The sequence below is a fragment of the Manis javanica genome, chromosome 1, assembly GCF_040802235.1.
Source record: "Manis javanica isolate MJ-LG chromosome 1, MJ_LKY, whole genome shotgun sequence".
In the NCBI taxonomy this organism is placed as follows: Eukaryota; Metazoa; Chordata; class Mammalia; order Pholidota; family Manidae; genus Manis; species Manis javanica.
The window spans coordinates 41,022,744-41,044,042 of NC_133156.1; the positions used below are offsets into that span (position 1 = coordinate 41,022,744).

Consider the following 21,299-nt stretch of genomic DNA (forward strand, 5'->3'; position numbering starts at 1 on the left):
GTGGTTGGCTCATTGTCTAGGGGTTTTATGCGCGGTTGAAGATTTTTCAGGAATGAGGGTAAAGGGTTAGGGGTGCAGACTTGTTGAGTGGTCCCAGAATGCTCATTTTTGATGAGTAATAGAAGAAATTTTCTGCTCTGATTCTTTCTCAAGATAACAGTTTCCCTCTGAGAGTATGTCAATTAAGACCGCCTACCCTGCCCCTAAGGTGGGCGGGGTTGTTGCCTTTTGCTGAAGTAAATTAAGATTCTTCTTAACTTCTTGGGCTGTCTATAGTTGGGCTTGCTTACTAAATTAGTCTTTTTCCGAGGTTGCAGATTACTTGGTTAGGATCAGAGAAGGAAATATAGCACATAGGTACAGTTAAAATAAGCTGGGCCTTTTAGCCGGCTAAGGTAAATTTTACAGTGTCATGATTTAAATGGATACAGTGAAGTCACGGGTTATGCTGAGACACTTTTCTTTATCTGCAGAACACTCAGACATTCCAGGCCAAGTTGCTGCTGGCCTTTTGAGTTTTAACTGATCTCACTGAAGATGTCTATATTCCCAGTCTTGTATCTTTACCCTAGAGAATTAGTGTGACTGACTGCATAATGCTTATGACAGAGTTTCAATAGGGACTTCTTTGCACATTACTACATTGTTCTGACTGTAATTATCTTGCTGTGCTTTTTCTCCGGAGGCCCTCACCTTACTCTGCCTAATCCCACGGTCCCTGTCTCAATGATGGATCTTTCAGAAAAGCAAAGTGGCCATAATGCAAACTTTAGGGAAGCAGGGGTACCTGTATAAGCACCATTGCCTAACAGGTTTTCTCTTTCCCCAGAGCTTCAGCTTCACACCCCTCACTGATTCACCATGGGGGAGAATTCAGAAAACTGTAAGGTTCCAGAGGAAATGTTCAATCGTTTGAAAGTCATAGATCCCCAGGAGGAAGAATGTGCTAGCCCTCTGGTTTCTAATCCCAGAGATCAGCAGTCCCAGAACAAGTTGCTCAAGGATGTTGGGGTCCATCCCCAGGAGGACCAGGGAAAAGAGGAGTGCTTTCAAGACCACAGCGCCTCATTTGAGGAGGAGCCAGGAGTGGACAAGGTTGAGAACAAACCTGATGATGATGTGAATGCCTCTGAATTAGATGAAGAGTATCTAATAGAACTGGAAAAAAACATGCCTGATGAAGAGAAACAGGTATTTTATTCGTTGTGTTTGATCTGTTACATAAACTGCTTTTTTTGTTACTGAATTAATATTTATTACTCTTTTTCCTGCTTTTTTTATTTAATTTTTTTTATTGAAGTATCATTGATATACAATCTTATATTGGTTTCGGATGTTCAACAGTTAGCCATATTATTAAATCCTCACCCCTTCAGTTTAAAAACAAAGCAAAACTGAAGAGACTAGTGGTTACCAAAGGGGAGGGGTTGGGGAGGGTGGGTGGGAAGGGAATGGGATTAAGGGGCGCTAATTCACAGTCACAATATAGGTAGGTCATGGGGAAGGTAGTACAGCATGGAGAGTAATTAATGATTCTATAACATCTTATTATACTGATAGTGACCGCAATAGAGAGGATGAGGACCTGACAATATGAGTGAATGTTGAAACCACTGTGTTGTTTATGTGAAACCATGATAAGATTGTATATCAATGATACTTTAATAAAAAATAGAATAAAAATTTTTTTAAAAATCCTCACCGCCTATCTATCAACGTAGAAAGATGTTACAGAATCATTGGCTATATTCTCCATGCTGTACTACCGTCCCCATGACCACCTTATATAGTGATTGTGAATTATTGTGCCCATTTATCTCCCTCCCCCTACCCACAACCTGCCCCAACCTCTCCCCCTTGGTAATGACTAGTCACTTCTCAGTGTCTATGAATCTACTGCTGATAAACTGCTTTTTAAACTGAATAAATGTGGTTAATACTCTTATCATAGACTGCTTCATCCGTGATGGAGTAACTTGCCCATCTGTGTCCTTATTGCCTTAGTGGTGATGGATCTGAGATAAATCAGTAGTGTTACAGGGAAGCATTGAGTGTGTGTCTGCTTAGCAAAGAAATTTCCATTTTTTTTCTGTGAACTTTGAGTTCTTATGTTCCTGTCATGTAATTATTGTCTGACATGTATGTGTATGTATACCTTTTAGCTTTTTTATGACCTCATCTATGATAACTTGAAATTCCTGCAATGAACATTTTTGGTCAGTCTTTAGAATTATGGTATTGCTGCCTGTTTATGTTAATCCCTTGTTAGCAAAAAAAACTACTGCCTAAACATCCTCGTGGTGGTTTGGTTACAGAGGGCAGTGATGTGGCCTGTATCATTTACATACCATTCTCAAGGAACAGATTTGTGTGTAATAGTAGCTGTCATTTGTTAAGCACCTATAATGGGCCTGCCACTGAGCTTAAGATGTTGTGTTTTCACTTAATCTTACAACATACCTGTGAGACATGTACTGTTAGCATTCCCCATAAGAGAGCAGAGCTTAAGTGGTAACATAACTTGCCCAAGATCACACATCTCATAAATGGCAGAGCTGATTGTCAAACCCAGATCTGTTTGATTCCGAAGTCAAAGTGTAAAGTAGAGTTTTATAACAAAAACAGCTGTCTGCCTACAAAGCAGACACACTAGTAAAATGTACGCTTTCCTGTTTCTTTGCCCCAGGCCACATTCTTAACTCTGCAAGCCTTCACTTTTAGAAATAGAAGTGTTGGTGTCCTCCACATATATTCCTTCTGATCTCATGAGCAGTGTCATCTGAAAAGTTACCATGGTATCTGAGCTTGTCTGCAGAGAACAGATTGGTAGCTTATGCCTCTGATGAGCTCACCAGCTTAACAGGTTATGATGGATTAATAATGGGCTGAGATAGCAAATGTGCAGTGTGATAGTGGGAGTGGGGGGTAGCAAGGAGCATCTCTGGCTGTCCTTAGGCACTTCTCCTTATCAAATATGTTGGTTTTAACATGCATGTGTTAGCTTTTGTGCTAGTATGTGCCATCAGAAGAGGAGAATAAAGGGCAAAAATGAACCAAGTTCAAAGACTGCCTCAGTTGAAATGGCTCAGAAAATAAAATCAAGTACTGTTCAGTAATATTAGAGAAATGATTTTCCAGTAAGTGTTTGGTTCAGCTTTCATGTCAGTGGTGCAGGATTTTTAGAAACATTGATTAAACACTTATATTAAAAATGTTAGCAGTGCTTTTCTGATACCTTAATATTTTGCTCTGATATCAGTGAATTTTCTGCACTGCCATCAGTTCGACAGTTGAGTGGCTTGGCTCAAAGTGTTACATACTATGCTCCCCATTCCCAAATTAGTAATGCTTTTTTGTGTCTCCTGGCAAAGAAATCACATTTAAAGGTCTATAAATATTTTAAATTATTATTTTTATTGCCTGCAAATTGAATATTCTAAATAGCACAATACCTTTTAAACCCTTTTCTTTTAAAAATTGAGGTGTAATTTACATACCAATAACATTTTACTGTTTGGATTCTAATGGGTACAGTTGACAGAGTTTTGACAACTGTATACACCTGTCTCACACCCCTACCAAGATACAGAACATTTCCATCGTGCCAGAAACTCCTCTTCTGTGCTTCATCACTCATTCCTTCCTCCCCACACCCACCAGCCCAGGGAACCACTATTCTGATTCCTATCCCGTAAGTTAGATTTTTTTGTTCCAGAGTTTCATATAATCACTTTTAAAATGGAAACACTTTCTATTACTTTATGTTTTGCATACTGGCCTATATATTTTCACAGCTTAATTTGAAAATTTATACAATAGCTCGTAGAAATAACAGGCTGCAGTGATAGTCATTGTCATGTTCTAGAAATGTAAACCACTAATGCCCATGTAAAGAGACAACCTATGAGAGTGCAGCTGACTGTGGTGCTATTCTATTAGCTATTTTTATGCTATTTGCTAAATATCTTTGTGAAATTATTAGGAAACCAGCAAAACAGATGAAGAAATGTCTCTTCATTGATATATGGTTTGGTAGTATAGTTCTTTGGGGACAAGATAACTTGAGTCCTTTAAAATAGACAAAGTTAAGATAATTCAACAAGAAAACCAACACAGGTGACCAAAAATGTGAAAAGACTTTCAGCCTCACAATTTTTCATTGCAAACTAAAACATCATGTCTGATCTGTCAGGTCAGAACACTGATCCAATATTGACAAGAAGAGGACATAGGAACTCTTGTACTAATACTGGGAGTTTAAATTTCCACATCATTTCTATGAGAACAGGTATCAGATTTTTCTGTGAAGATTTCTTTAGACCAGGGCTGTCAATTTACCTTCTACAATAATGGGACTATTCTTTATCTATACTTCCCAATACAGTAGCTGCTGACCATCAGCTAACACAATTTAACCATCATCTGGCTGTTGAGCACTTGAAATGTTGTTGGTACAGTTGAGGAACCGAGTTTAAAAATTTTTTTTTTTAGTTAATTTAAATAGTCTAATTAAATGGCTAGCGAGTACCATATTGGACAGGACAGCTTTAAACCTCTGATTCTCTTCCAGTCATTTATTTTAAGGAAGTTATGAAGAGATGTGCACAGATATATATATATATATATATATATATATATATATATATATATATATATATATATATATATATATATATATATATATGAATGTGTTGCAGTGTCATATATCATTTTGGAAGTCTAGAAATAATGTGGAATGAGGGTAGTACTTTAAACATTTTTGGCATATTTATGCCATAGTGTATAATACAGTCATTAAAAAGAAAGAACTCTTAATATTGACATGGAAGAATGCCTGTAATGTAGTGTGAAATGAATTAAGCAGGTGTGATAAGCTGATTATAGTAAGAATTGTATTTGGTGTTTGTCCAGTTCCTGGCACAGAGTTCCTAAAAGCCTTGGAATTTCCTAAGTGCCAAGAAATAAGGTATATATTGTTATTGATAACAAGCCCCTCTGAACATACCTGAGTTAATGAGGTAACTTTTGGGCAGCACCTAAGGATGAGGTGCTTCTGTCAGAGTCTGGAGCTTTCAGCCTCCCCCTCCCCCTCCCCAGCTGTGGGGAGAGCACAGAGGCTGAGGGGTGAGTTATCACTAGTGGCCAGTGGTTTGACCGGTCATGTGATGTAATGAAGCCTGCACAGAAACCCAAAAGGATGGGGTTCAAAGAGTCTCCAAGCCAGTGGACACATGGAGTGCTATGAAGTGAACACACCCAGAGGGCATGTAAGCTCTGTGCCCCTCCTCATATCCCTCACCCTATACATCTCTTCCACCTAACTCGGGAATTCCTGAGTCACGTCCTTTGTGATAAACTGTTAATCTAGTTAGTGAACTCTTTTCCTGAGTTTTATGAATTATTTGAATCTGAGGAGGAAGTAGTGGGAATTTCTCATTTACAGGCAGTGGGTCAAAAGCAAGTGACAACCTGGGTTTGAAGTTGGCATCTGAAGTGGGTGTGGGTTTGGGCCAGTACTGTGGGACTGAGCCCTTAACCTGCAGAATCTGATGCTATTTCAAGGGAGATAGTATTGGAATTGAGTTAAATTGTAGGACACCAGCTGGTGTCTGCCACAGAGTTGGAGTGCTGTGTTTTCCCATATAGCAGTTTATAGAACAATGAGTTAATTCCATTTTTGTTAAAAATTTATGTGAAAATATGTTTATACATAAAAGTTTGGAAGGATATGCACCAAATTATGAAAAGTGAGTAGCTTTGAGTGGTGTGGTTATTGAGGAATATTGAGGAATTTTCATTTACATTTAATACAATTTTGTAATATTTGCTTTTTTTCTTACAGTAAGCATGTGTTACATTTATAAGCAATTAAAGTTATTCCTGTTTGAGAATATAAGTAAATAACAATTGAAATATAAGTAAATAAAAATTCTTTACAACCAGGATGAACTTCTACCCCAAAAAGATACAGAAAGCTGACCTGAGAACTTAAGAAGGAAGTGCTGTCATAGGATATGTGTATTGTTTCTCTTTAGGCAAAATCAAGATCAGTAGCTAAAGCCTGTTATTCAAGGTGACTTTACTTACCCTGTTGGTGAGAAAGTAATCCACGCTCAGGTGGCCCTCTAGTTCTCAGCAGAACTCATAAATCAAGAGTTAGGGAGGAAAAAGGCAGTTAACATTTGGTAAAAACAGACAAAATCTCTTAAGGAAAGCGCTGTGTATGTGTGTGTATTTCAGCAGCAAATCTTAACTATGTGTGAAAACTTAAATGTAGACATGACTACCCCAAGGAATGAGACCTTAGCTAACATTTGAGCTACTCTAGTCTGCAAAGCACATGAGTGATTGTCAGTCTTGGTGGAGGTAAAGGACAGACCTAGTAGAAGATGAGAATTGTCATTATGATAATATCATGATACAAAGATGCTTAAAGTATTGACACCTGTAGAATACACTGCATTGTGGTATTGACTCTGTAAAAGAATCACCTTTTGTGTGCTGCTTATCACAATGGAGTTATTAGCCTCATGTATAAATTCCCTGGGTAATTCTTATGCATTCAGTACAGTTTGAGGACCACAGTTACGAGGCCTTGCACATAGTCTTTTCCTTCATTGAGTAGCTGTTGATGAATAGTATGGTTCTCTCTCCCAGGAGGGCCAGTTATCGGGTCTTAACACAGTGCAGAGATTTTTATCTCATTTGTTTATTCAAGAACTGTTTGCATTTCTTACATGTACAGGCCTTTATTTGAGGCCCTTAGGGATACAGTGGTGAATAGACAGATAGGGTTTCTTTCTCACACAGGTACATTCTAGTTGGGGTTGAGAATATGGAGTGAGCTAGACTGGCCAGGAAAGGCCTCTCTGAGGAAGTGGCATCAAGGAGTCGAATGTGTGATGATATTGAGAGGGAAACATTTCATACCAGGGAAGCAGTTAGTATATAGCATGATCCCTTGGCTTTATCAATGGGTGGATGGGGATGCCTTCTACAGATATGGAGAAGATGGAAGGAGGGACTTTTGAGTTCATCAGGACTCTGGTGATTTAATTCTTGCTGTAAATGAAAAAGGTTTTATTTATTTGTAAGCCAAAATGCAGAATTAGTCATTTGGGTTTTTTCCCTTGCCAGTTGTTTGCACATGATATTCAAAAGTCTGTTGCTTGAATATGGACTCAGAATGCATGGTTTCTGGGATTTCAAAACATTTTCCTTAGGCTCTGAAAACATAAAGGACTGTTCTTTCCTTTAAGGCTATTTTATCTTTAACCAGGAACCATTACTGAAGTATTGGTTTAGAACAGAAGCTCTGTATCAGTTCTTTCCCTTTTTCTCTTATTTTTCCTAAATCCTACATGAATTAATCCTTTTCATTTCCATGTTTTTACTATCTTGTTGTATTGTTTTTCATAATCCTACCATTGTAACAGTGGGGATGTTGGCAGGGAACATTCTTTTAGTTGCTTCCAGAAAGTTTTCTGTAATGGCCGGCATATTCTGTTAACCTCTTGAGAAAACCCTTACTGATTTGATGCTTCCCTTGTATTTGATTTCTAATGGGCATCCTTTTGAACTAAGGTGATGTATTTGTTTCTTAGAGTTTACCAGTATGGGTTTACTAAATGCTATTGAAAAGTGATTAAATAAACTCCTAGATTTAAAAACTGGAAGGTGTCTTTAACTTCTGATCCTGATTTTAAAGCATGGGAAGTAAGGGTTGTTTACTCCAACAAAACATTTGCAAGTTAGTGGGATACATTTAGATTATCTGCTGTTGAAATGGCATTCAATGTTTCCTGTGTTTATTATGAATGATCACTTTCTGTAGACAGTGGTTTCTAAATTTTATTTTGCCTAAGAATCTCAGGAAACTTACTAGCCATGCAAAGCCCTGAGAAGTGTCTGATACATAACAGAGGCTTATGACATGGCAGTAAGGACTCGACCTTGTTAGCAAGCATCCCCAGGTCATTCCAGTATAGATACAATAACACAAATGACCAGGCTTTCGAAACAAGAAGTATTGACCTAACCAGTATACTGACTGCATCCAATGTCAGAGGAATAGTTTATTAATAGGGTGTTTTATTTACCCTCTTCTCTGCTCAAGGTCTAAAAAAGACTTGGGCAGAATTTAAGTAGCACCAAAATATGGAAATTTATTTCTATTAAACGGAATTTTGGGAAATAGAATTTTCTGAGGTAAGGAACAAGGAAATACTTCCAAAATTAATTCCTCATAGATCAGTTATCTTTCCTCAGAAGGATTAAACTTAATGAGTCTGATTCTAACTGCAGCTGAAATCCAGAGATCCTCCCTCTGGGCTTTCTGGAGGTCTAATAAGAGTGGCTTGTGGAAAGAACAAATGTGTCTATTTGTATAGAGCAAATAATGTCTGATTTCAAAGAAAACAAAACTGAAGCTTTTGTTTCCTTTTTAACTATAAGGAATTCCCTTCAGAATAATCTGTAGAACTGGTGTCCGTAGCCCTTTCCGTGTAGTTTTCTCATGCCACCTAGGTAGGACTGAAGCAGAAAGTTTTGTTGCCTGTGCCTCCATTTTCTAGCCCTTTAGCAAGTACGGAGCTTTTTTAACCCTTCTTTTTACCCAGATGTGATTGATCTCTGTGTACAGTGCTGAAAAGGTTATGCCAAGTTTTATTTTGTAGCACATTATTTTTACAAAGCTGCAGGGAGAAACAGAGAGCTGCTGATAGATTTTTTTTTTTTTTGAGAGGGCATCTCTCATATTTATTGATCGAATGGTTGTTAACAACAATAAAATTCTGTATAGGGGAGTCAATGCTCAATACACAATCATTAATCCACCGCCAGCCTAATTCTCGTCAGTCTCCAATCTTCTGAAGCATAACGAACAAGTTCTTACATGGTGAACAAATTCTTACATAGTGAGTAAGTTCTTACATGGTGAACAGTACAAGGACAGTCATCACAAAAACTTTCGGTTTTGATCACGCATTATGAACTATAAACAATCAGGTCAAATATGAATATTCGTTTGATTTTTATACTTGATTTATATGTGACTCCCACATTTCTCCCTTTATTATTATTATTTTTTTTTTAATAAAATGCTGAAGTGGTAGGTAGATGCAAGATAAAGCTAGAAAACATAGTTTAGTGTTGTAAGAGAGCAAATGTAGATGATCAGGTGTGTGCCTGTAGACTATGCGTTAATCAAAGCTAGACAAGGGCATTAAAACATCCATGGATGCAGAAGATTTCTCTCAAAACGTGGGATGAGGTTCTAAGCCTCATCTGTGTTGATCCCCAATTTCTCACCTGATGGCCCCCCCTACGACTCTGCCTGTCTTAGGTGTTTCCTCCCTTGAGGAATCTTACCCATCTCTGGCTAACTAGTCATCTTCCGGGGCCATACAGGGAAATGTAAAGTTGGTAAGTGAGAGAGAAGCCATATTGTTTGAAAAGGTTAGCTTTTTACTTCTTTGCAGATTTATGCCCTGTGGCTTCTATGCCCAGCATTTGTCTTGAGGTATCTTTACCACTTGGAGGAATTATGATACTCGTTGAATTCAATATGAGGCACGAATTCTATTTAAGGGTTGTAATTAGGAAGGAAGAAGAAAAGCTATAGAGGTAGCAGATGGAAGAAAACATGGGAAGATTGATTATTTCTTTGACATATCTTCTTGTAGAGTAACTTAAGCATGTATAGGTTTTAAACTACTAACTAAATTGCGCACACACATTAATATAATAGGAATACAGTTACATAACCAAAGCAGATCTATAATTACCAGCCATCTCCAGTGAAGCCAAGAAAACCAGTTAGGCACCCTAGGCATTTGTGAAAATTTGTCCATGATATAATGGATATTGTTCAATTGTACTTGAACAGTCTGAGGGAAATCAGACACATTAAAACAACCCATTCCTGGGAACTGTTCACATCCCATATATTCTTTTAACAGTAGATAGTCTGTAATTGTAAGATTCTGGAGCGCTACAACTTGCACTTCTCCTAATTCTTGGTTGAGTTCCAACAGTATAGATTCAGTCAAATTTGTTGTTTTACTGTATGCACAGGCCAGCTTAGATATCTCCTTCTTCATTCCAATGGCAAGTCCAGGAACCGGTGGGATGAATGCAGCTACAACTGCAGCATCGCCTAGATCTTTGTTGAGGTTTTTTGATGATCATCTTCTGGTATGACTCTTCCAGAGAGTGCTGATGTTGGAAGTTCTTCATACCGTATCTTAGTTCATTTTCTGGGTAGCCAAATTAGGCTTTGGTCCTCTGTATAAACACAAACAGACCCTTTTGACGACACTTTGATATGCCCTTTTATACCATTGTGTAGAACTCACTGGAGGTCACCACACAGGAACTGCTTTTTTTTTTTTTTTTAAGAGAAAGGAATATTATCAGAAAAGTGTACCTTCATAGCTGATCATCTGACACCCTTTAAGTGATCAAAATTAAGGATATTTAAAGCATGCATTAATCGTTAATTTACAGTTAGTTTTATCCTATCAGGGAGTAATCCCCCTTCTCTTTCTATCTTTTCTTTTTTTGTTATCTTTAATCTACACTTACATGAATAATATTATGTATTATGTTTACTAGGCTCTCCCCTATACCAGGTCCCCCATATAAACCCCGTTACAGTCATTGTCCATCAGCATAGCAAAATGTTCTAGATTCACTACTTGTCTCCTCTGTGTTATACAGCCCTCCCCTTTCTCCCACCCGCCCATGCATGCTAATCTTAATACCGCTCTTCTTCTCCACCACACCCTTATCCCTCCCTACCCACCCATCCACCCCAGTCCCTTTCCCTTTTGTACCTGTTAGTCCATTCTTGGGTTCTGTGATTCCGCTGCTGTTTTGTTCCTTCAGTTTTTCCCTTGTTCTTATACTCCACAGATGAGTGAAATCATTTGGTATTTCTCTTTCTCCACTTGGCTTATTTCACTGAGCATAATGCCCTCCAGCTCCATCCATGTTGCTGCAAATGGTAGGATTTTCCCTCTTCTTATGTCTGATAGTATTCCATTGTGTATATGTACCACATCTTCTTTATTCATTCATCTACCGATGGACATTTAACTTGCTTCCAATTCTTGGCTATTGTAAATAGTGCTGCGATAAACATAGGGGTGCATCTGTCTTTCTCAAACTTGATTGCTGCGTTCTTAGGGTAAATTCCTAGGAGTGGAATTCCTGGGTCAAATGGTAAGTCTTTTTTGAGCATTTCAATGAACCTCCATACTGCTTTCCACAATGTTTGAACTAATTTACATTCCCACCAGCAGTGTAGGAGGGTTCCCCTTTCTCCACAGCCTCGCCAACATTTGTTGTTGTTTGTCTTTTGGATGGCAGCCATCCTTACTGGTGTGAGGTGATACCTCATTGTAGTTTTAATTTGCATTTCTCTGATAACTAGCGATGTGGAGCATCTTTTCATGTGTCTGATGGCCATCTGTATTTCTTTTTTAGAGAACTGTCTGTACAGTTCCTCTGCCCATTTTTTAATTGGATTATTTGATTTTTGTTTGTTGAGGCATGTGAGCTCTTTATATATTTTGGACGTCAAGCCTTTATCGGATCTGTCATTTTCAAATATATTCTCCCATACTGTAGGGATCCTTTTTGTTCTACTGATGGTGTCTTTTGCTGTACAGAAGCTTTTCAGCTTAATGTAGTCCCACTTGTTCATTTTTGCTGTTGTTTTCCTTGCCTGGGGAGATATGTTGCAGAAGAGGTCACTCATGTTTATGTCTAAGAGGATTTTGCCTATGTTTTTTTCCAAGAGTTTAATGGTTTCATGACTTATATTCAGGTCTTTGATCCATTTTGAGTTTACTTTTGTATATGGGGTTAGACAATGGTCCAGTTTCATTCTCCTACATGTAGCTGTCCAGTTTTGCCAGCACCATCTGTTGAAGAGACTGGCATTTCGCCATTGTATGTCCATGGCTCCTTTATCAAATATTAATTGACCATATATGTTTGGGTTAATGTCTGGAGTCTCTAATCTGTTCCACTAGTCTGTAGCTCTGTTCTTGTGCCAGTACCAAATTGTCTTGATTACTATGGCTTTGTAGTAGAGCTTGAAGTTGGGGAGTGAGATCCCCCCTACTTTCTTCTTCTTTCTCAGGATTGCTTTGGCTATTCGGGGTCTTTGGTGTTTCCATATGAATTTTTGAATTATTTGCTCCAGTTCATTGAAGAATGTTGCTGGTAATTTGAGAGGGATTGCATCAAATCTGTATATTGCTTTGGGCAGGATGGCCATTTTGATGATATTAATTCTTTCTAGCCATGAGCATGGGATGAGTTTCCATTTGTTAGTGTCCCCTTTAATTTCTCTTAAGAGTGACTTGTAGTTTTCAGGGTATAGGTCTTTCACTTGTTTGGTTAGATTTATTCCTAGGTATTTTATTCTTTTTGATGCAATTGTGAATGGAATTGTTTTCCTGATTTCTCTTTCTATTGGGTCATTGTTAGTGTATAGGAAAGCTACAGATTTCTGTGTGTTAATTTTGTATCCTGCAACTTTGCTGTATTCCGATATCAGTTCTAGTAGTTTTGGAGTGGAGTCTTTAGGGTTTTTTATGTACAATATCATGTCATCTGCAAATAGTGACAGTTTAACTTCTTCTTTACCAATCCGGATTCCTTGTATTTCTTTGTTTTGTCTGATTGCCGTGGCTAGGACCTCCAGTACTATGTTAAATAGCAGTGGGGAGAGTGGGCATCCGTGTCTAGTTCCCGATCTCAGAGAAAAGCTTTCAGCCTCTCGCTGTTCAGTATAATGTTGGCTGTGGTTTATGATATATGGCCTTTATTATGTTGAGGTACATGCCCTCTATTCCCATTTTGCTGAGAGGTTTTATCATGAATGGATGTTGAATTTTGTCAAATGCTTTTTCAGCATCTATGGAGATGATCATGTGGTTTTTGTCTTTCTTTTTGTTGATGCGGTGGATGATGTTCATGGATTTTCGAATGTTGTACCATTCTTGCATCCCTGGGATGAATCCCACTTGGTCATGGTGTATGATCCTTTTGATATACTGTTGAATTCTGTTTGCTAATATTTTATTAAGTATTTTTGCATCTACATTCATCAAGGATATTGGTGTATAATTTTCTTTCTTGGTAGGGTCTTTGCCTGGTTTTGGTATTAGGGTGATGTTGGCTTCATAGAATGAGTTTGGGAGTATTCCCTCCTCTTCTATTTTTTGGAAAACTTTAAGGAGAATGGGTATTATGGCTTCTCTGTGTGTCTGATAAAATTCCGAGGTAAATCCGTCCGGCCTGGGGGTTTTGTTCTTGGGTAGTTTTTTGATTACCATTTCAATTTCTTTGCTCGTAATTGGTTTGTTTAACTTTTGTGTTTCTTCCTTGGTCAGTCTTGGAAGGTTGTATTTTTCTAGGAAGTTGTCCATTTGTTCTAGGTTTTCCAGCTTGTTGGCATATAGGTTTTCATAGTAGTCTTTAATAATTCTTTGTATTTCTGTGGAGTCTGTCGTGATTTTCCGTTCTCATTTCTGATTCTGTTGATTTGTGTTGATTCTCTTTTTCTCTTAATAAGTTTGGCTAGAGGCTTATCTATTTTGTTTATTTTCTCAAAGAACCAGCTCTTGGTTTCGTTGATTTTTGCTATTGTTTTATTCTTCTCAATTTTGTTTATTTCTTCTCTGATCTTTATTATGTCCCTCCTTCTGCTGACTTTAGGCCTCATTTGTTCTTCTTTTTCCAGTTTCGATAATTGTGATGTTAGACTATTCATTTGGGATTGTTATTCCTTCTTCAAGTATGCCTGGATCGCTATATACTTTCCTCTTAAGACTGCTTTCGCTGCGTCCCACAGAAGTTGGGGCTTTGTGTTGTTATTTGTTTCTATATATTCCTTGATCTCTATTTTAATTTGTTCGTTGATCCATTGATTATTTAGAAGCATGTTGTTAAGCCTACATGTGTTTGTAAGCCTTTCTGTTTTCATTGTAGAATTTATTTCTACTTTTATACCTTTGTGGTCTGAAAAATTGGTTGGTAGAATTTCAATATTTTGGAATTTACTGCGGCTCTTTTTGTGAGCTAGTATGTGGTCTATTCTGGAGAATATTCCATGTGCACTTGAGAAGAATGTATATTCTGTTGCTTTTGGATGTAGAGTTCTATAGATGTCTATTAGGTCCATCTGTCCTAGTGTGTTGTTCAGTGCCTGTGTGTCCTTACTTATTTTCTGCCCAGTGGATCTATCCTTTGGGGTGAGTGGTGTGTTGAAGTCTCCTAAAATGAATGCATTGCAGTCTATTTCCCTCTTTAGTTCTGTTAGTATTTGTTTCTGTCGCGACCCTTCAGGGACCGAAGCAACACGCCCAAGGTCTTGATTCTTCTCTAGGCTTTATTGTCTAATCTCTCGCGGCGGTTACAGCAGTTGTCGGGAAGCTCCTCTCCCTCCCGGCGGGCTCCTTTATATTCAGTCACCCAACCAATCCGGGACAGTATCATGCGTGACCTTTAAGCGGATAGGTGTCACGCGCCACTCTAAGCGGGCAGCACAAGCTGTGCACGGGTACGGAAGTCTGCTGGGCCAATCCCCAACAGGGAAGAGGGCATTGTCCAGCTAGAGTGGGGCTCAGCCTCGGCCATAGGCCAGGCCCCCACATCTACCCCTTTATTGTTTTATAACCAAAGGGCTGTCGGGATCATGCCTGTATTAGGTCGTCCGGATTCTGCGGCATTCTTACCCGTCCTCAGGCAACAGACAGCTTAGGTCTGCGCCCTGTCTTAGGTTGATATGCGCAGCTCCCGATCTTACCCGTCCTTGACTACTGATCCAGCATATTAAGCCATACTCTAGGGGAGATGCCTTCCTCTAGTGCTACCATGGCCTGCAACAGGACCTTCCGTTCTCCCCGTTGCTGTTTATGTAACAGACTTTCCTCCCAAGCAGGAGAGGCCCACAATTAGCAATATTCCTATGACACCTAGACCTGACCAGGCTTTGGTGGCGTTTAACACAGCTTCAGCTATTTGAGCTACGGAGCAAAATTTCTAACCATAGCTGAGTGGTGAGCTCATCAAGCTCACTGGACCAATTTGTGGTTAACATCTTGCCTAACTGTCTGGACAAGTTGGCAGCTTTAGAATAATTATGAAAAGGAATACCAGTAATACACCCCCATATAAGAATGGACGCAGCCCACAGACAAAACCTCCCCCAAGAGGTCCAGTTGTTCTTGAAGAAGGTTCAGTGGCCTGGGACAGACCATTCAGCGTCTCTGCCGTAGGAATGGTGATAGTCAGCGCGGCGGTGGCTGCAGCTGCAGCTCGGCTCCGCCGTCGCCTGCTGTAGGATCCACGGCAGGAGCAGAAGCAGTGCGATCATCTTGTACCTCTGCTCCAGGGTTTTCCACTCTGCGTATCAGACGTTCACGCACCCAAACGGGGTTCTGCTAGTCCTGTGGAAAAACACAAACCGAGCCTCGGGTCCAGATTATCACTGGGTCCGGGCCTTTCCATGTTCCTTCCAACACATCCTTCCACAAAACTTTAGGCATGTGTTTTGGATTCGATTGTTGGCCGTGCCACTCTGCTGCACTGCAGCCATTTTTGTCCAATGTTCTAAAATCTTCTCCTATTCCCCCTTTTTGTTTATATAAGGCATTCTTGAGGGTGAGGTGGGTGCGTTCCACCATACCCTGACCCTGAGGGTTGTCTCTAGCTCCCTGCTGCTCTCATGACACAAAAGGATGTCATCCATATAATGATAGATGATTATCAGGGGAAACTGTTTCCTGACAGTTTGTAAGGCCTTCTTTACATACACATGGTGGGGCTATTAGCCATGCCCTGTGGCAATAAACCTTTGACAGTCTCTGGGGTGAAGCGGGATGGAGAAGAAACAGTCTTTGATATCTATCACTATTGAATTCCATTCTCTGGGAAGGGCCACAGGGAGAGGAAGGCCTAATTGTACAGGTCCCATAAGCTCCATCTGTCTGTTCACTGCCCTGAGATTATGGAGTAATCTCCACTTGCCAGACTTTTTCCTAATTACAAAAATAGGTGTGTTCCATGGCGAGGTAGAGGGCTGGAGGTGACCAGCTGCTATCTGTTCTTGTACTAAAGTGTGGGCTGCTTCCTTCTTTTCTTTGGTGAGGGGCCACTGAGGTACCCACACGGGCCTTTTTGACTGCCATGTTATTTCTATAGGCTGTTTTCCCTCAGTGGCCCCGAAGAAAAACCCAATCCTGGTCCTCCATCCCCATCCTCTCTCTAAAGGGGCAAGTATTCTAGTTATGATTTAGATGGACTACGTCGCTAATTCCGCGAACCTTTTGATTTCGTCGCCACTCTGCGAACCTTTTGATTTCGTCCCCGCTCTGCGAACCTTCACTGGCGCCTCCTCATTCCATATATTATAATAAACAATGTCACAAACACTAACAGGACACACACACTACACATAAACACCCACCGCAACTGCCTGCTGTCTGCCCTGCCCCATATACTTTCAGTTTACTCGCCGATCCACTCACCCTCCTCGGTTCCCTCTCCCGGTCTGGCCAGCCGACCGAACGGCGTCCAGCGACGTTCCTGAAGAGTTACAAGCTCTACTTTATCGGCAGGTGCCAGGGTCAGCGGATCAGGTCGCAATGAGGTTTAACGATTCCCGGGGTTCGGCACCACTTGTCGCGACCCTTCAGGGACCGAAGTAACACGCCCAAGGTCTTGATTCTTCTCTAGGCTTTATTGTCTAATCTCTCGCGGCGGTTACAGCAGTTGTTGGGAAGCTCCTCTCCCTCCCGGCAGGATCCCTTATATTCAGTCACCCAACCAATCCGGGACAGTATCATGCGTGACCTTTAAGCGGATAGGTGTCACGCGCCCCTCTAAGTGGGCAGCACGAGCTGTGCACGGGTACGGAAGTCTGCTGGGCCAATCCCCAACAGGGAAGAGGGCGTTGTCCAGCTAGAGTGGGGCTCAGCCTCGGCCGTAGGCTGGGCCCCCACAGTTTCACATATGCTGGTGCTCCTGTGTTGGGTGCATATATATTTAGAATGGTTATATCCTCTTGTTGGACTGAGCCCTTTATCATTATGTAGTGTCCTTCTTTATCTCTTGTTACTTTCTTTGTTTTGAAGTCTATTTTGTCTGATATTAGTACTGCAACTCCTGCTTTCTTCCCGCTATTGTTTGCCTGAAATATGTTTTTCCATCCCTTGACTTTTAGTCTGTACATGTCTTTGGGTTTGAGGTGAGTTTCTTGTAAGCAGCATATAGATGCGTCTTGCTTTTTTATCCATTCTATTACTCTGTGTCTTTTGATTGGTGCATTCAGTCCATTTACATTTAGGGGGACTATTGAAAGATATGTACTTATTGCCATTGCAGGCTTTAAATTCGTGGTTACCAAAGGTTCAAGGTTATCTTCTTTAGTATCTTACTGTCTAACTTAACTCGCTTACTGAGCTATTTTAAACACTGTCTGGTGATTCTTTATTTCTCTCCCTTATTACTCCTCCTCCATTCTTTATATGTTGGTTGTTTTATTCTGTGCTCTTTTGTGTTTCCTTTAACTGCTTTTGTGGGTAGTTGATTTTATTTTTTGCCTTTAGTTAGGATTTGGTTGGTCTGCTTTCTTTGCTGTGATTTTATTTTCTCTGGTGACATCTATTTAGTCTTGGGAGTGCTCCCATCTAGAGGAGTCCCTCTCAAATTCCCTGTAGAGGTGGTTTGTGGGAGGCAAATTCCCTTAACTTTTGTTTGTCTGGGAATTGTTTAATCCCTCCTTCATATTTAAATGATAATCGTGCTGGATACAGTATTCTTGGTTTAAGGCCCTTCTGTTTCATTGCATTAAATATATCATGCCATTTTCTTCTGGCTTGTAATGTTTCTGTTGAGAAGTCTGATGATAGCCTGATGGGTTTTCCTTTGTAGGTGACCTTTTCCCTCTTGCTGGCTGCCTTTAAAACTCTTTCCTTGTCCTTGATCTTTGCCATTTTAATTATTATGTGTCTTGGTGTTGTCCTCCTTGGGTCTCTTCTGTTGGGGGTTCTGTGTACTTTCGTGGTCTGATCAATTATTTCCTCCCCCAGTTTGGGCAAGTTTTCAGCAATTATTTCTTCAAATACACTTTCTATCCCTTTTTCTCTCTCTTCTCCTTCTGGTACCCCTATAATGCGGCTATTGTTCCTTTTGGATTGGTCACACAGTTCTCTTAATATTGTTTCATTCCTGGAGATCCTTTTATCTCTCTCTGTGTTAGCTTCTATGTGTTCCTGTTCTCTGGTTTCTGCTCCATCAATGGACTCTTGTGTCTTATTCATTCTGCTTATAAATCCTTCCAGAGATTGTTTCATTTCTGTAATCTCCTTCCGGACATCATCCCTTAGCTCTTGCATATTTCTCTGCAGCTCCATCAGCATGGTTACGAGCTTTGTTTTTAATTCTTTTTCAGGGAGATTGGTTAGGTCTATCTCCTTCTCAGGGTTTGCCTCTGTGATCTTGGTCTGTATCAAATTATTCTGCCTTTTCATGGTGATAGAGGTATTTGTTGGGAGCTGGCACGTGTGTTGGCTAAGAGAATGTCCCTTCTTGCTAGTTGTGTTCTTCCTCTCCTGGGAGAACAGCGACCCCTAGTGGCTGTGCTGGGCAGATGTGCACAGACAGGATATCTAATTCTAGCCCAGCCACTGTGGAGTAAGCTCTGTTGGTGTGAGGGTGGCCAGCCTCAGGCTGCTTCTCCAATATGGCGGAGCTGCATCGGAGGGGGAACAGGCAGGAGGCTGTTTATCACTGTGAGGGGCCTTCAAGCTCCACTGCTGCCCAGGGGGTTAAGGCGCCTGGAGTTCCCTGGCATTCCCAGCTGTTAGGCTAAGTGTTCCGGGACGCTTCCATTCAGCTGTGGGGTCCCTGTCCATTTAAGACTTTCATAAAGCACTCACTTTTCTTTGTCCCGGTTGCACCGGCTACGGGGGCCCACTACCGGTCTTCCTGTCCTGTTTCCCTAGTATCCTGCACCCCATGCCCTGTGGGTCTGTGCTCCAGTGCGGATGGCTAGCGCTGGGTGTTCAGCAGTCCTGGGCTCCCTCTCCCTCCCCTCTCCGACTCCTCTCCTCTCGCTGGGAGCTGGAGTGAGGGGCATTCAGGTCCCGCCGGGCTGGGGCTTGTATCTTACCCCTTTCACGAGGCACTGGGTTCTCACAGGTGTGGATGTAGTCTGGCTGTTGTCCTGTGTCTTTTGGTCTCTCTTTTAGGAATAGTTGTATTTCTTGTATTTTCAAAAATATATATGGTTTTGGGAGGAGATTTCCACTGCTCTACTCATGCCACCAACTTGTATCTCTTTCTCGATTTCATTCTTTTTTATGGCTGAAAAATATTCCATTGCATATTTATGCCACAATTTTGTCCATCCATCATCAGTGGACACTTAGATTGTTTCTGGGGAGGCGGAGCCAAGATGGCGGCGTGAGTAGAGCAGCAGCAATCTCCTCCCAAAACCACATTTATCTATGAAAATATAACAAAGACAACTCTTCCTAAAATAGAGACCAGAGGACACAGGACAACATCCAGACCACATCCACACCTGCGAGAACCCCGCGCCTCGCGAAGGGTGTAAGATACAAGCCCCAGCCCGGCAGGACCCGAGCGCCCCTCCCCCTGCTCCCAGCAGGAAGAGAGAGATCTGAGCGGGAGGGAGAAGGAGCCCAGGACTGCTGAGCACCCAACCCCAGCCATCCGGACCAAAGCGCAGACACAGTGCATGTGTGGGGTCCTGGATACTAGGGAAACAGTGCGACAGGACCAGTGAGCGGGTGCCTGAGGCCAACGCCGGAGAACAAAGAAACGGAAGCGGCTTTTGTTTTTTTTTTCACCAGTGCTCTTCGGAAGCCTTAAAGGGACAGGGACCCCAATACTAGAGAAACAGGGCAGCAAGACCAGTGAGTGGGTACCTGAGACCAGCGCCTGAGGACAAAGAAAATTGTGTGTTTTTCCTTTTTTTTTTTTAATTATTAATTTAATTTTCTTTTTTTTCTCTTTTGTTGTTGCTGTTGTTGTTTTGGTTTGGAGAGTGCTTTTTGGAAGTCTTAAAGGGGCAGGGCAGGACACTTAGTCCAGAGGCAGGGACTCTGGGGATCTCTGGGCAGTCTAACCCCCTGGGCAGCAGGGAGCACAGAGGCCCATTAAGGAGATAAATAGCCTCCCGGCGGCTCCCCCTCCAATGGGGCTCCACCATTTTGGAGGGGCAGCCCGAGCCAGGCCACGCACACAGAAACAGCGGAGATAACTCCATAGCAATCGGGCAGGAAGCAGAAGCCCTGTCTGCGCACAGCTGCCAAGCACAAGGCACTAGATGTTGCTATTCTCCCAGGAGAGGAAGGCCACAAACCAACAAGAAGGAAAGCTCTTCCAGCTGTCACTCGTACCACCTCTGCAAACTATCTCTATCACCATGCAAAGGCAAAACTACAGGCAGACAAAGATCACAGAGACAACACCTGAGGAGACAGACCTAACCAGTCTTCCTGAAAAAGAATTCAAAATAAAAATCATGAACATGCTGACGGAGATACAAAGAAAAATGCAAGAGCAATGGGATGAGATGCAGAGAAAAATGCAAGAGCAACGGGATGAAGTCCGGAGGGAGATCACAGATGTCAGGAAGGAGATCACAGAACTGAAGCAAACCCTGGAAGTATTTATAAGCAAAATGGATAAGATGCAAGAGGCCATTGAAGGAATAGAAACCAGAGAACAGGAATGTATAGAAGCTGACAGACAGAGAGAGAGAGATAAAAGGATCTCCAGGAATGAAACAATACTAAGAGAGCTATGTGACCAATCCAAAAGGAATAATATCCATATTATAGGGGTACCAGAAGAAGAAGAGAGAGGAAAAGAGATAGAAAGTCTCTTTGAAGAAATACTTGCTGAAAACTTCCCCCCAACTGGGGGAGGAAATAATCGAACAGACCATGGAAATACACAGAACTACCAACAGAAAGGATCCAAGGAGGACAACACCAAGACACATAATAATTAAAATGGCAAGGATCAAGGACAAGGAAAGAGTTTTAAAGGCAGCTAGAGAGAAAAAGGTCACCTATAAAGGAAAACCCATCAGGCTAACATCAGAATTCTCGACAGAAAGCCTACAGGCCAGAAGAGAATGGCATGATATATTTAATGCAATGAAACAGAAGGGCCTTGAATCAAGGATACTGTATCCAACACGACTATCATTTAAATATGATGGCGGGATTAAACAATTCCCAGACAAG

General features: G+C 41.1%; 1 protein-coding gene across 1 annotated transcript in view; it reads left to right on the forward strand.

The window, feature by feature from the left end:
* The window catches only part of TTC1 (tetratricopeptide repeat domain 1), a 54,366-nt gene that overhangs the window by 1,457 nt on the left and 31,610 nt on the right, over positions 1 to 21,299 (forward strand). The window contains exon 2 of the mRNA XM_073231656.1: positions 830 to 1,191. Coding sequence (XP_073087757.1) covers positions 862 to 1,191 — 330 coding nt within the window. The 5' untranslated portion in view covers positions 830 to 861. The remainder of the gene's footprint in view (positions 1 to 829; positions 1,192 to 21,299) is intronic.